This window comes from Urocitellus parryii, chromosome 3 (genome assembly GCF_045843805.1).
Source record: "Urocitellus parryii isolate mUroPar1 chromosome 3, mUroPar1.hap1, whole genome shotgun sequence".
Classification (NCBI taxonomy): domain Eukaryota; kingdom Metazoa; phylum Chordata; class Mammalia; order Rodentia; family Sciuridae; genus Urocitellus; species Urocitellus parryii.
The window spans coordinates 24704965-24720801 of record NC_135533.1 but is presented as its reverse complement, the minus strand read 5'-3'; the positions used below and the strand labels follow the sequence as shown (position 1 = coordinate 24720801).

Here is a 15837-nt window from a genome sequence, read left to right as displayed (position 1 = left end):
TAGAGTTCAAAAAATTATAGAAAGCATTTTTGGGAAAATTGAATGTGGGTTTGATACTAGATGATATTAAAATTGTTATTAGTTTTCATAGATGTGATAATGGTAGGAGAATGTGTGATTCCATATTTGCAACTTGCTTTTGAATAGTTTATCAAAATACTAACAAATGTCAGTGTATACTCTCAAAGAGAATGTGGTTAAAAATTAGTAATTGATGAATCTAGATGAGTTATGTGAGTAGTCATTATACTATTCTTTCCATTTTTTCTGTTTATTTGAAGTTTTTCCACAATAAAAGCTTTACATGTAAACAAAGAAAAAGACTTCAAGAAGTCTTTTGGTTTTTTGACCTTTTTTTTAAAAAACATGGTAGCTTAAAGAACTATGTTCTTAAGACAGAAACATTTAGGTGTATTTATGTAAGAAGTTTTGAGGGATTTATGGAGAGAATTGGTAAAGAAAATTGCTTGATCCTTTACACATCTTCATTTCTTCATTAATTATTGGTTCTATCATGGTCTGCAGAAATGGTCTACAGAATTTTCAAATTAGAGACTATTCTTTTTGTTTATTTGTTTGTTTTAGAATTTAAACTTTACTTACTTATTTGTATGTGGTTCTGAGGATCGAACCCAGTGCCTCACCCATGCTAGGGAAGTGTTCTGCCATTGAGCTATAGCCCCAGCTCTAGAGACCATTCTTTAATTAGTTAAGTGATTCCTAATTAACTGTGCCCATCACCATTGACTTTGGTCTGTTCTTAAAACTATGTTTGTTAACATAAATTGTGAAGAAGTATTTGGCTCTACTAAATAGATAAAGCTGGAATAGAGCACTAACTGAGGATATCTGTATTTACAAACTTTCTTCATTAAAGTGATGTTTGATGAGTTGCTTGCCTTTGTAGGCACTGTTTCATGCTGCAGGGGTAAGTGAGTAAAGTAGCAGGGGAGAGAGTTCATGTGAAAGTACTTACAGGCAGTGCAGCATCTCAGAAGTCTGAGCTCACACCTTACAGCTTTGGTGATCAGAAGAAAGGCTTTGCAGTTTACATCTTAGCTTTTTTTCCAGGCATGGGACCTTGGATAAGTTAGTAAACTCTTCTTGCTCCTCTGTGGTTTTCTCATCTCTAAAAGGACAAAATGTGCCTTGGACAGTTGTTTATGAATCATGTATAGGAAGTGCTTACAGTTGGTGCCTGGGACATTCTAGTTCTCCCAAGTAGCATCAGTTTTAGAGAACAATAAATAAATAAATAAAAAGCTCAGCACTAAAACTCTACTATTTATGGCTATTTCTCTTCTCCCATCCTGGCCCCAGGAATATGGAAACCAGGCCCTTACTGGGAATAGGGTGGAGCCAAACCTGAAAATGTTTGTGTATTTATTTGCGTCTAACATTGCTCAGAAGCCAAACATGAGTAAACTTTGGATTTTTTCTTTAGAAGTCTCTTCACCTCTTTTGACCTCACTTGGTGTAAAGAACAAAGACGAATTTCCTTTTTTTTTTTAATTTACTTTTTGAACTTAGAAATCCATGAAAAACTAATGCTATTTTTTTGAAAAAAATAGTCTTTTATCTGTATGAAAAATGCAGCTGAAGCTGATTTGTTGTGGTTTGTTTGCTTTCCCTGCCTAGGTGGTAGTTATATACAGTGGGTTACTGAGTTACAGGCATTTGAATCTAGGCTCAAAATGATAACTGAGGTTTTTATGCCTAAGGACAGCGTTTTTGTTTCTAATATATTTTTTTAGTTGTAGGTGGACACAATACCTTTATTTCATTTTTTTGTGTGGTGCTGAGGATTGAAATCAGTGCCTCATATATGCTAGGCAAGTGTTCTACCACTGAGCTACAATCCCAGCCCAAGAACAGCTTTTTGACAGTTTACAGAACATCTTTTTTGGAGAACAGTTTTTCTAGATTGCATTTATTTTCATAATGGTTCACTTAGGGCTCCAGACATCCTTTCAGAATTAGATTTGTTGATAGAGTGATTGAATTACTTTTTTCCTTAGGTTAGTTAATCCCAACATCTGATCACCTCTGCTCTCCATTAGTACAGGGAATGATTAAGAATAATATCTAGGTAGTAGATAAATAGAATATCTACTGCCGGAACCCATGAGTGATTTTAAACTAGGATAAAAATAGGAGACTCATTTTTAGTATATATTTTTTAATTGTAAAAGGAGTGTGTATATGTGTAATCATCGTAGAAAATAAGGAAGTATCTAAGGTACAAGTAAGAAAATATTTTTATAGATAGTATCCAGTGGTAATCACATGGTACATCTTTAAAAAAAATTTTTTTTGTAATTTAGATGGACAGAATGCCTTTATTTTATTTGTTTATTTTTATGTGGTGCTAAGAATCAAGCCCAGTGTCTCATACATGCTAGGCAAGTACTCTGCAAATGAGCTACAGCCATATCTTTCTAAGATAAATGTAAGCATATTTATTTTTGAACGTCATAAATGATATCATACTATTAAATATGATTTTTTAATTAAAAAGTACATTATGGACATTTTTCTTTGTTTCAGTTGTCACTAAATATAAACTTTTACATTAATTTGTTAGTTTAAAAAATTTTGTAGTTTTTAAAGTTTTGTGTAACTCCTTTGCTATATTTTTCAGTAAAAAGAAGGAGGAAAAGAAACCAACTGTCAGTGTGTTTGCAATGGTGAGTTTTGAATTAATTCACTATTAAAAATACTTTGGTAATTTGACTTCTTATCTATAAAAGAGATATATTATTTGGTGTAATATTTTCTTACATGATTTGGTAATGGAAAGGCAAAATGAACTAGTTGGATTTAGCTTATTTTCAGAGGAATGATGATCATAGCTTTGCTGTGTGAATTGAGTTTTGGATTTCAGTATTTTCCTAACTAGTTATGTTGCCAGTTATCTATTACCTCTGGAAATGTTTCTCCCAGGGATGGTCTTTGTCATCTTGATAGAGAGAACCTCTTACATTGCGTGCTGTCTTTTAATGGCTCTGAAATGCTGGTAGGTTTGAAGTCCAAGTCCCAAGTCCCAAGTGCCCATAATAATAAAAGGTAGCAATAGGTTATTTATTACCATGATTTAGCATAGGCTATTGTTCTCTGTTCTGAATAGCTGAGAATCTGGAATCTGAAAACCTTACCATAACTCTTTATTTCGTTTTCTAGTTGCATGATGGTTGTTTTGAAGCTTTTCTTTAATCCCACTTGGATTAAGATAGATATTTTTTGGTGTGGCTGGTTTTTCATAATTTTATTTCCCTGAATCTTTCCTTTTTTCTAAGAGTCCAAACTTAGATGAACTTAGGTGAACTGTTCCGGGGTGAACCCAGAAGATTAGTGAATCAATTAAGTCTTGCTGTACATACTTTACAATTTACTCATATACACTAGACATATTTTTAAAATAGAGAGGAGTGGATAGACTGCTATATAAAATGGATCTTGGTAAATTCAGTATAAAAATAGCTATAAGTAGGAAAAAAGTTGCGTGACTTTTGCATTGAGGACCTTGGTTATCTTATACCATCTTCATTTTCTTGTGCTACATTTGCTCTTACTGTGGCTCCTCCTTTTGTTCTATTTCCACTTCCTTTGAAATATTTGGAAGATGAGACTCTAGATACTCAGACATTCACAATAACATTACTTATATTACCAAATGACAGCTTTTGTTTGTTTTAGATTTCGTACTTCCACTCTGTATGGAAAGAAATGTTTATGTTAAATTTGAATTTATTCCCAGCATTTAATTTCAGTTTTGTTATTTTGAGACCAAAACATTTCTGTATTTATAGTTTAGGGTTTTTTCTTTCTTTCCTTTCCTTTTTTTTTTTTTTTTGGCACTAGGAATTAAACTCAGGGCCTCATGCATGCTAAGCATATGCTCTGTCACTAAGCTACACCTCTAGCCCTATAGTTTGATTTTTACTATTTGTACATTAAAATTTTTTTTTAATTTAGCATTTCTATGTTTTATAAAATGTTACAGATTCAAATATATCAGAACTCAATTCAAGTCACAAAAGAATAAAATCTGGAGTTCAAATGTGAGGAGATAGTAATAACACACATATAACACTATGTGCTAGGCATTGTTTTAAGTACTTTATGTAGAAATTCATTTAATCTTTAGGACTCCTTTTGTGGTAGATTTTGTTATTATTACAGTTTTACAGATGAAGAAATTGAGGCCAGGCATTTACTTTTCCCAGGATATACAGCAGGGCTAAGATAGAATGTATTCTAAAACTTTCTATGAAGTACGATACTACTGGGATGGCTTTCCTTATATCTTTTTCCTGAACAGTGACATAGAAAACAATGAACCTAACTTGTACACAAAACCTTAAGTACAAAAACATAATCAGAAAACTTAATGGCAAATGCTGATGTGACTGTATTGCTTACCAATTATAGTTTCCAGCTAAGAAAAAGACTCTTACCTGTTAGAGATGGGTTTTTTGGAATAGTGGTAACACTCCCCAGATTTGAGTTTCAGATACCATCAAGACCAATTTTGTATGCAGATCTTTCTAAATACAGCAGAACTCTTCTGCTCATGGTGTCTGTTAACTTATTTTTACTATGAAACTTTATCAATTTTGAGAAAGTGATAAAAGAAATAAGGAACAGATTTAAGACTTCCTACTGGTCTTTGCTTTATTTATAGCAGGCCTCACGTCAGCATTTATAGAAACACAAAAGTAGAATAAACTGAACGCAAGTGGGGAAAAGGACAAGTAGAGGAATTAGGAGAAGGAGAGAGAAAAACTGGGCTGCAGATTCTGTACAAAATGAACTCCTTAAAGATTATACGCTCCTGCCAGAAGCATACTGCAGATTCAACTCTGAGCTCTCCACAGTATATATCTTATTGAAATATTATTTTTTTTCTAAATAGATAATAGCTATCAATGTTAAGTACCAGGCATTTGTTAAGTACTCTCCCCATGTATTATCTGACTTAATTCACACAATAACCCTAGGATGTAAGAGCTTATGTTATCCTTATGTTTCAGATGTGGAAACAGATTCACAGAAGTTAAATAATGCATTTAAAGTCACCGAGTCACATTACTAGCAAGGAGGCAGGCCCAGATTTTGTCCAGACATGCCTTGTTGCTTCTAAAAGCTGTGATTGTTTATGGGGATTTATGATTGGTTAAACTGTTGTCTGTTTATAAAGAATTCTTTGTTAAATGCCGTTACCTTCTGCCCACCTGCTAGTGAAGATCTTGTAACCTGGCTCAGTATATACTTTTCCCTTCCTGGTCCTTCTACCAACTTGGGTGATTTTTCTGGTTATAGGCATAAACCACTCCTTGACCTTCACCACTGCTATAATCTTACAAACCCACCTGAATTTGGAAATGTTCCCTCTCTGTTTCCCTTGTTAAGACAGAGGGACTATCCAGTTCTTAAAACTATCCACTCACTTGGATTGTGACTCTCTTTCGCCTTCTTAAGTACCTGGCATTATCATTCTTTTTATCTTCAGTCTCTGTACCTGAAGTGGGTTCTGCTCCATCAAGTCTCTTTCATCTTCCTAATGCCCTTGAAACCATGTACAAGAGTTGTCTTTGCTTTCTATCTCAGTTACATCTTCCTATCAGTTTTTTATTTGTTTTTTAATTAGTTACGCATGACAGTACAATGATCTTGACATATCTAATTTTTAAATTTGTTTTAATTAGCAACACATGACAATAGAATGCATTTATGCATTTTGATATATCATACATAAATGGGGTATAATTTCTCCTTTTTCTGATTGTACATGTTGTAGAATCACATCAGTCATGCGACCATGTATGTATATAAGATAATAATGTCTGTGTATTAGTTTTGAACCTATAGAAATTTGACTTCTGTCCTCAACACTCACGAAATTCAGTGGGCATTTAAAAATTCCATCTTGACCTATTTATAGCCCTTGACATGGTCCATCATATTAGAATCTTCTCTTTGCCTTTGTGATATCAGAGTGTAATGATTTGCTTTCCAGCTATTTGGCTTTTTCTGTGTCACCTTTGCCTATGATGTTATTGTTCCTCAACCCCATATCGCATGAGCCAGTGAAGGTGTTGACATTATTCTAGGTCTACACAGCTATTTTTTTTTTAATTTTTGATCCTCATGTAAAACTTCTTTCTCATTTGAGTCTCTGTATGATTATGTTTTCTTGTATCCATCTTCAGAGGTATCCTCTAAAAACTTCTAATTACTCCTTCATTGAAGACTGTGGCATTTGACTGCTTCAATTTCATTCACCTAGCTCCAGTTATACTGAATATTTCAGTAAAATTATAAATAAGCCTAGACTCAACATTCTTTAGCTTCTTCAGTTATATCAACCTTCAGTTGAGTCCTTATTTGTGAGTGAGAACCTTAGGCTAATCCCCAAACCTGAAAAGTCTTATTATTACATATGCAAAACTAATAATAGTAACCTCTTATTTTATCTACGAAGTCATAAACTCTGATGTATTACTTTGACTACAATTTCTTTTATCTATGAAGTCATAAACTCTGACATATTACTCTTTGACTACAATTTCTGCTTCCTTCCACCTTTGCCCTTCTTCTTGGTTATTCCCCTTTTGACATCATATGTGCATCTCCTATTTATGCTTTAGCAAAACATCACTAACTTTATTGCTTAAAACAACACACATTATTACCTTACAGTTCTGAACTTGAAGGTCAAACTGGCTAAAACCAAGGTGTCAGCAGGATTCCTTTCTTTCTGGAGGAGAATCTGTTTCTAGAGGGCACTTGTGTTCCTGAACCTCTGGCCCCCTTCCTGCATCACTCCAGCCTCCTCTACTATCATGTCTTCTCCTGTTGATGCTGAGCCTTCTGCCTCCCTCTTAGAAGTAGCTTTGTGATTAATTGTGTCCACCTGAATAACCCAGGATAGTCTCCCCATCCTAAGATCCTTAACATTGATAGTCTCTTTACCAAACAGGAAAGCATATTCACAAGAACCTGGGATTAGGATGTGAAGGGGACATTATTCTGCCAATCACACCTGGTCAAGACTTTACTCTCAATTGCTCTTTTTTCTGGGTATTCCTCTTCCAGTTTTTCCCTTCTAAATATCTTCCCATAGTAGCCACATCAAATCACTCAATCCCTTCCTTCAAATTGTACATGTTGTAGAATGTACAATTTGAATGCTTTTCCTTTCCACTTACATGGAATATGTAGAGTAAAACCAAAATTCTTTCTTGTTGTTATAAAAGACTCAGCATAATCTGACCTGGTCTCACCTCATCTCTGACTTTATTGCATACAAATCTTCCATACTCTGCTCTTGCCACAGTGTTCATGCTGTTTGATCTTTGAGGCACAGTAAGCTTATGTCCATCCAAGGATCTTTGTGTTTGCTCTTTCTGCCTGGAATGCTCAGCCTCAGATCATCACATAACTGTATCCCTCTGTCATTGAGGTCCCTTCCCAGGGACAATCCCTGACTAGCCAGTCTAAACCCACTGGCCATGCTTGTCAGTGGGCCATGGCCCTCTATGATATTTTTTCTGAATACTTAACCACTGATTTCTTGTTCATCACGTCTTCCATTCTCTGAATGTAAGCTCCGTGAGGGTGGAGTTTTTGTGTTTTATTCAGTGTTGTATATCAATTACCTAAAAAAGTGCCTGGAACTTTACTAAGTATCTAAATATTGAATGAATATTAAATACCTCTGTTCCCTCTTTTACTATTTATACCTGAGTGTAAGCATTATGAGGACAAATGATGTGTCTTAGTCACTGTCATTGTCAGTACCTAGAACCATGAAGCATGACTCTTATTTTTTTTTTAATATTTTTTGAATGTTGGATGAATGAATGAATGAATTCACTGACTTCCCTCTCTAACCTGGGAACCATGTTCCCGTCTAGCCTGTTGCATATTACCTAAATCACTTTCCTACCAGCACCCTCTACTTTGCCCCAGAGAGCCTGACTCTTAGTTTTTGGCATTGATTACCCTTCTTTTTATGTAGTTCTGGTTCACCATATCTCTCTTTCCTATCAGTAACTAACCAAATATTTTTTTTCCTTTTTTAAGGACTCCAATTATAATTAGTTTAAATTTCTTTCTTACATTTCACCTAATGTTATAACTTTTTGACTGTTTGTCTCTTACAGTCAAGGTGAGAGCCTGCAAATTCTTATTATTACATATGTAAAACCAATAATAGTAACCTCTTATTTTGTGTTTTATATTGTATGCTTCATAAAAAGTTTCTCATATTAAGTCTCATTTTAATCCTCATAAAACAACTATATGGGATTTTCTGTATTTATGAATATTTTTCTCAGTTTATAAATAAGGAAATTGAGGTTCAAGGTTAAGAGATGCCACCCCACAAGGCTCTTTCCTAATAAACTATAGAACTAGGACATTTGATGGTGGCTTTTGTCCTACTCAGTATTATGTTACCACTGTTCTCAAATCTTCTTTCTTTTTTTCTCCAGAAATCAATCTTGCTTCATATAATATAGAAATATGAGATTCTTATTCTCTGGAATTTCTGTCTATATCTAGAAACTTAATTTTGTCTATATTTACTCTCTCTCTCTCTCTCTCTTTTTTTTTTTTGTACCAGTATTGAGCTTAGGAGTGCTTAACCACTGAACCACACCCCCAGCCCAAAATTATATTTTGTTTTGAGACAGGATCTTGCCAAATTGCTTAGGACCTCGCTAAATTGCTAAGGCTGGCTTTGAACTCAGGATCCTCCTGCCTCAGTCTCCCAAGAAGCTGACATTATAGGCATGTGCCACCATGCCTGGCTGTATTTACTCTAATGTTTGTTCCTTCTAGTTCCTTCTGTTTTAGAACCATCCCTTTTTTTTTTTACCAAGTTTATGATGAAAATTTTCAAGCATAAAAAATAGGATAGTAAAATTCACACTTATGTAGTCATCATTTATAACTTTTTTCCATGTTTCATCTGACATTATGGATTTCATGATATTACATATATAACTAACTTGGTTTATATTTCTTGAAAATTTTTCTACAAAACATTTTCCTGTATAACATGATGCAGTGATCATATTTAACAAAATGAACAATGATTTCTTAATATTGTATAGAGTCTGTTCATATTCATATGTTCTCATTATTTCCAAAAAATGTCTTTAACAATTAATTTGTTCAAAGAAGAATCCAGTCAATAATAATATTTGGGTATTATGTCTTCTTAGTCTAGAACAGTTTCCTCCTCTTTTTAAATGATATTGACATATTGAAAAGACTGTACTAGTTGTCTTGTAGAATGTCCCACCTGCTGGACTATTTTGATTGTTTCCCTGGAGCATCATCAAACTTGATCTTCCATGCTTTATACTTTTTATGGTAATGGTTAGGTCTAAAGATTTTATTACATTCAGACCAAACATTTTTTGGTAAGAAAAATGCACAGGGGATGCTGTATACTTCATGTCCATCACATCCAGAAACATCACATGCCAAGGAATTCATTTTTTCATGATGCTAAATTCGGTCATTTGTTTAGGTGATGACAGATTGGACCCTTCCTCATGCATACTGTAATGGGATCTCTACCCCTTGCAACTATGGAGAAATCTTGGGGCATTGTAGGAGTTTTTTTTTTTTTAACCTAATACTTATATTATCTACTGATGATCTCCTGCCTCAGGTTCTTGAAATATTTGTTTATTCTGCAGAACATTGTTTCATCCTAATTTACTTCCTACATTTCACCAGTTGTCTCTTTGGAAAATTTACCTATGAATGCAAGACTTCATTAAATAGTCTCCCTTGACACTGAATCCCACTCTAGCAACTACCCTCTTTCTTCTTCCTTTTGCCCCAAGATCATCTAAATGAGAGTCAACATGCTATCTCTGTTACTTAATCTCTATTTTTTCTTAATTCTATGTATTTCTTATCTCTTTCTGGATAAACTTATCCACTCCTATGACTTCTGCTACAAAACTATGTCTCAGACTTTGAATTCTTTCCATGTACTTTCTGAATAGCACTTCCCAGATGAGCATTCAGACAAGACTCAATAAGACTTCTGTCATCTCCATTCCCTCAAGCCCTTGTCTCTGCCAGCTTGTCCCAGCTTCCTGAAGGGTGTGTCAATATGCTTCTTTTCCATCAAGAAGGGATGTGCTCAATTTTTTTTTTTTTTTTGGTACTGGGGATATAACTCAGGGGCACTCAACTGCTGAGCCACATCCCCAGCCCTGTTTTTGTATTGTTTTAAAATTTAGAGACAGGGTCTCACTGAGTTGCTTAGCACCTTGCTTTTGCTGAGACTGGCTTTGAACTTGTGATCCTCCTGCCTCAGCCTCCAGAGCCACTAGGATCACAGGGGTGCGCCACTGCACCCAGTCCATGTGCTGAATTTTGTGTCTATTCTGTACAGTGTGCTATGGAAGCCTATGGAGTATTCATTGCCTAAACTTTTGCTTTATCTTCCTCCATTTTAAACTCTGTGAGGGCAGGGTTTCCATCTTTGGCATTTACTCTCTGGCTTTTATCTGTCCTTGAGACGGCACTCAGCAGATACTTACATGTTGGGCTGCTTGTTTTTATTATCACCAATGAGTAGTTGTGGAGGCAAAATATCCTGTGGTGGTGGTGAGAGATATCTTCTTTCCTGTACTGAGGAATTTGCTATTTTACCCATTCAGTAGAGTCTCTAAGATAAAATAAATTGTTTCTGCTTATCTCTCCCCTTTCATTTTTGTTTTTGTTTTTTTTTTTTTAGAGGAAGAGGATGAATCCTTAGTCAAGATAATATAAGTAGCAGCAAAATCTGGCCTGTGATTCAATAAAACATAAAAAAAAAATTACCCAAACAAAAGGTGATGGTGTTTTGGGGTCATGAAAAGTTATGTCATCAACCCCATCTTAACTACTTGATTACATTTTTGAAAGTTAGGAAAGATTTAAATCCAAATGCCTGAGTACTCTTTATATTAGACACTCTTCTTACTCCAAACCCTAACTTTCACTTATCATTTTATCACATAATTTCACTTTCTTCCTTCTGTTTTATGGGCTGCCATTTGCTACTGCCAAGGGCTTTTACACTCTTTGTTTTCCCACTGGTCAATTTGGCACTTACTCCCACTCATTACTACTGCATTTTTGTAGGTTCCTCATTAACTAACTTTAGGATTGGTGTCTGTCCTCTCTTGAAGTATATAAAAGCTCTAAAATCTTGGTTTTTGCTGCTATGTCTTTTGCATTGCCTGATCCATAATCTTTGTTTTGATTTACACTCTCTGCCTAGACCTAAAACTTTTCATGCAGTTTGCATGGGTTATGGTTTAATCTTTTGCACATGGATATCCGTTTGTTGAAGAGATGGTTCCTTCTCTCATATGATTTTGGCACCTTGCTCAAGAATCAGTTGGCTGAAGATACATGGATTTATTTCTGGGTTCTTTATTCTGTTCATTGACAAACATGTCTGTTGTTAAGCCAATCCATGCTGCTTTGGTTACTACAGCTCTGTATGTGATATTTTTGAACTCAGTTATTGTGATGTCTCCAGTTTTGTTCCTTTTGCTCAAGATTGCTTTGACTATTTGGGATGTTTCATGATTCTGTTGAAGTTTAGAAATATTTTTATAGCTTTATGAAGAATGTCATTGTTATGTTTTCATGGGGATTATATTGAATCTGTAGATTGTTTTGTGTTGTCTGGACATTTTAACAATATTAATCTTTTCAATTCACGAACAGGATGTCTTTCCATTTTATGAGTATTGTCCCCAATTGCATTCATCAATGTTTCATAATTTTCGCTGTACAGGTATTTCAAGTCCTTAGTTAGGCTTATTTCTGGTATTTTATTGTTATTATGTGTGACTGTAGTGAATGGGATTTTTTCCTGATTTCTTAGCAAATTCATTATTAGTGTATAGAAAAACTACTGATGTTTTGTATGCTGATTTTGTATCCTGCTACTTTACTGAATTCATATTTCAGTTCTAAGTCTTTTTGTGGAGACTTTAGACTTTTCTGTGTATAGAATTATATTATCTGCAAATATGAATAATTCAATTTCCTTCTTTCCTATTAATATGTCTTTTATTTCTTTCTCTTGCCTAATTGCTCTAGTTAAAACTTTTAGTGAATAAGCAACGAGAGTGGACAACCTTTTCTTGTTTCTGATCTTAGAGGAAATGCTTTCAGTTTTTCCATATTCAATGTGATGTTGGATATGAGTTTGATGTATATAGCTTTTATTATTTTGAGAAATGATCCTATTATACCAAATTTGCTTTTTTTTATCATGAAGGGATTTTAATTTTATCAAATGTCTTTCTGCATATGTTGAGATGATCAGATGTCATATGATTTTTATCCTTTTTTTTTTTTTTTTTGGTACCAGGGATTGAACCCAGGGGTGCTTAACCACTAAGCCACGTCCCCAGCCCTTTTTATATTGTTTAGAGACAGCAACTCTTTTTGAGTCGCTTTAGGACCTGTTCAAAATTCAAAGTTGCTGAGGCTGGCTTTGAACCTACAATCCTCCTACCTCAACCTCCCAAGCTGCCAGGATTAACAGGCATGTGCCACCAAGCCCAGCTGATTTTTATCCTTGATTCTATTTATGTGATGGATTATGCATATTGATTTGCATGTTAAACCACCATTGCATCGCTAAAGCCAACTTAATCATGGTGTATGATTTTTTTAAATGATATTGATTTGATATGTAAGTAGTTTGTTGAGGATTTTTCCATCTGTGATCATCAGGGATACTGGTCTATAGTTTTCTCTTTTTGTTGTTGTGTCTTTTTTTGTTTTGGTAGAAGAGTAATGATGATCTTGTAGAATGAGTTTAGAATGCTTCTATCCCTTTCAATTCCCATTCTTCTTACTGTGCCCTCTTCCCATCACTGTTTGGATCCAGAGGAGCATTTCTTGCCTTCCTGAGACTTAAAAAGTTATGTGGATTTGCACTGGTGGTTCATTGTGGCCATACTCTACCTTTTCAGGAAAACTGTTCCTTGAGAAGCATGTATCTGACAATCTTCTTCTCCTCCTTCTCATTACTAAGGCCTAATTATTTTAAAATTATTTTACACTTACGCAAATACTATTGTACAGCAGCAGATCTTTAACCCTTTCTTAAGGTGATGAAATGTTTCCTGAATTGTGTCTTCTGAGGAGACTATGACATTCAAATTTGTTTTCATGAAATTAAAAGTGACTTTTATTTATGGAAATCAGAACAATAAATACTGGATTTCTAAGACTTTGATAATTCTTATCAGTCCTCATATAAGAAAAGAAGATAGATGGAGTCTAATATGAAAATTAGGCCAGAACTCAGTAGAAGAATCAAATGCCCATTTATAATTCAGCTATCGAAGTAACAAAGGTAGAGGGTAGCTTGGACCAAAGTGTTAGAAAGTAACATGCAAAAAGAGCTTGCATTTAAAATATATTTTGAAGGTAGAGAAAATCATTCATGAAACTGCTGATTATGTTTATGCTCTCTTTTCTTTTTCTTTTTTTCCCCCTCTTTTCTTTTTCTTAGTTTCGGTATTCAGATTGGCTTGATAAGTTGTACATGGTGCTGGGAACTTTGGCTGCTATTGTCCATGGAGCTGCCCTCCCCGCCATGATGCTGGTGTTTGGAGACATGACAGATACCTTTGCAAATTTTGAAAACTTAATCCCAGAAAACTTTACAGGTAAGTATTGTTTATGGCATTGATTTTATTGGAAATCACTTTGAGCAATGTTTGTGGAGCCCTTACTAAATATATTTAATACTGTGGGAGATAGAGGGTCTGAGTTCCAGCTCATGTTTGTAATGAGTTTGAGAAGATAATAGAATACCTAATAGAAATGCCAGCAGAAATATGTAGAAAAGGAGAGGGCTCTCTGAAGTGAGAAATATTCTAGAAAGCTAAAGGAGGAAGTATAGGAAACTAAGGCAGGACTTTGTACACTGGAATCAGTTATGAGAGTCCTTGATAGATTGGCTACGTGACTGAGAGGGGAATCCAAGTGATTCTAATGCTTTTAGCTTGAAAAATCAGAAAGATGCAGTTGCTGTCAACTAAGATGAGAAAGTCGGAGGAAGAATAGGTTTGGGCAGAAAATTCCAGAAATTTAGTTTTGGATATTGTCCAGGGTTGGGCTGTCTGGAAGCAGATGCAAGAATGAAGAAAAGGAGCCAAGACAACTAGGGTGTGAGTGTAAATGTGTGTATGTGTGTGTGTGTGTGTGTGTGTGTGTGTGTGTGTATTTAGGATGGGAATAATATTAACTTGTTTGTGTGTGAATGGAAATAATCCAAATGAGAGGAGAAGGTGATAAATGATGTTTAAAAGAGAGGGAAGAGATTTGTTAGATAGTCTTGAGAAAGGAGGAAATCCAAAGCAGAGGAGGAAAAATTTACTTTAGATAAAAACCAGCATTTTGTCTACAATAATAGGTGGAAATAGAGAATATTTGGACGTCACTGTCCAAAGGTGGGTAGATAAGGAAGTGAAAATCTGTGGAAATTTTCTTCTGATTTCAGTAGTACCCCTTTGTCTGCCAGGAATTTGGTCTAAGACCCCAATGGATGCCTGAAACCATGGATATCATTGAATCCTATTTTCTCTATATTTTTTGCTGTATATACATACTTATGATAAAGTTTAATATATAAATTAGGCATCATAAGAGATTAACAACATTAACTAGTAATTATCTAATAAAGATTATGTGAGTTTGGTTTCTCAAACTCTTACTATACTGTTTTCACTCTCTCCTTGTGATGATGTGAGATGATATGTGCTGTGGTTGACTGCAGGCAACTGAAATCACAGAAAGTGAAACCATGGACAAGTGGGGACTACTGTACTTCCGTTTTTTGCAGTGAGATAGTAAGCAAAACACTTGTAAAACAGTCCTGTAAGAGAGTGGGAAAGTGAATGACTTGAAAAAATATATGGAAGTAATACACATACTCTTGAGTAAAGAGTATGTATATTGATTGATAATTCTGAGTTTCAATCTTCAGGTCACCTCTTGTTCAGCATAGATTGACTTAAACTAATGTACTCAACAACTTACAACTGAGTTTACCTTCAGGTGGTGAAAATGTTGAAAATGCCTGTTTGAGAGTATACTCAAAAATGTCATGATACCATTTAGCTTCCAACGACCCTTCAACATTGAAACTGTGTGTGTGTGTGTGTGTGTGTGTGTGTGTGTGTGTGTGTGTTTGCTGGGCATCAAATCCACGAGTTTGTACATCAACATTTAACTTTTATGTCTGTGATGAATACTATAGATGCTATCCCCCAAAACATGTACTTAAATATTCATACCAGTTTGGGGTATATTTGGAACCTTTCTGATACTTGTCCTGTGATCTTGGAAACTAATTTGTAATTCTGAAAAATCTGAAGAATACATTGTTTTCCCTGAGGTAGAGAATACTTCAATTCTGTGATTGCAGAAAATGACTTGGGCCAGAAAAATGGATAGTATATTTGAGCTCTATAAAATTCGTATGCATTTATACCTCCTTTTATGGCATTCAAAAGGACCCTCAAAAAGATGATGTACCACCTATGAACTGGCACCTTTCGTCTATACCATTCAGTGAAGGCAAGTTCTTAGTGCTCTCTGCATTCGTTGGTTCCTGTACATGCTGTGTTTGGCAATATTCTGTTGAGTTCTCTGTCTTATTACCTTATAGTGGAATAATAATATCTTTCTGTGTTCTCTGGTAGCTCACCTGACCCAATGTGTGCCTGTATGCCTATTCTGATCCAATCCACTTTTTCATGAACAGTGTTATAACAGTGTATG

General features: G+C 34.9%; 1 protein-coding gene across 1 annotated transcript in view; it reads left to right on the top strand.

The window, feature by feature from the left end:
- Window positions 1-2659: 2659 nt before the first annotated feature.
- The window catches only part of Abcb1 (ATP binding cassette subfamily B member 1), an 82758-nt gene continuing 69580 nt past the window's right edge, over window positions 2660-15837 (top strand). Inside the window, exons 1-2 of the mRNA XM_077796691.1 lie at window positions 2660-2687; window positions 13562-13718. Coding sequence (XP_077652817.1) covers window positions 2685-2687; window positions 13562-13718 — 160 coding nt within the window. The 5' untranslated portion in view covers window positions 2660-2684. The remainder of the gene's footprint in view (window positions 2688-13561; window positions 13719-15837) is intronic.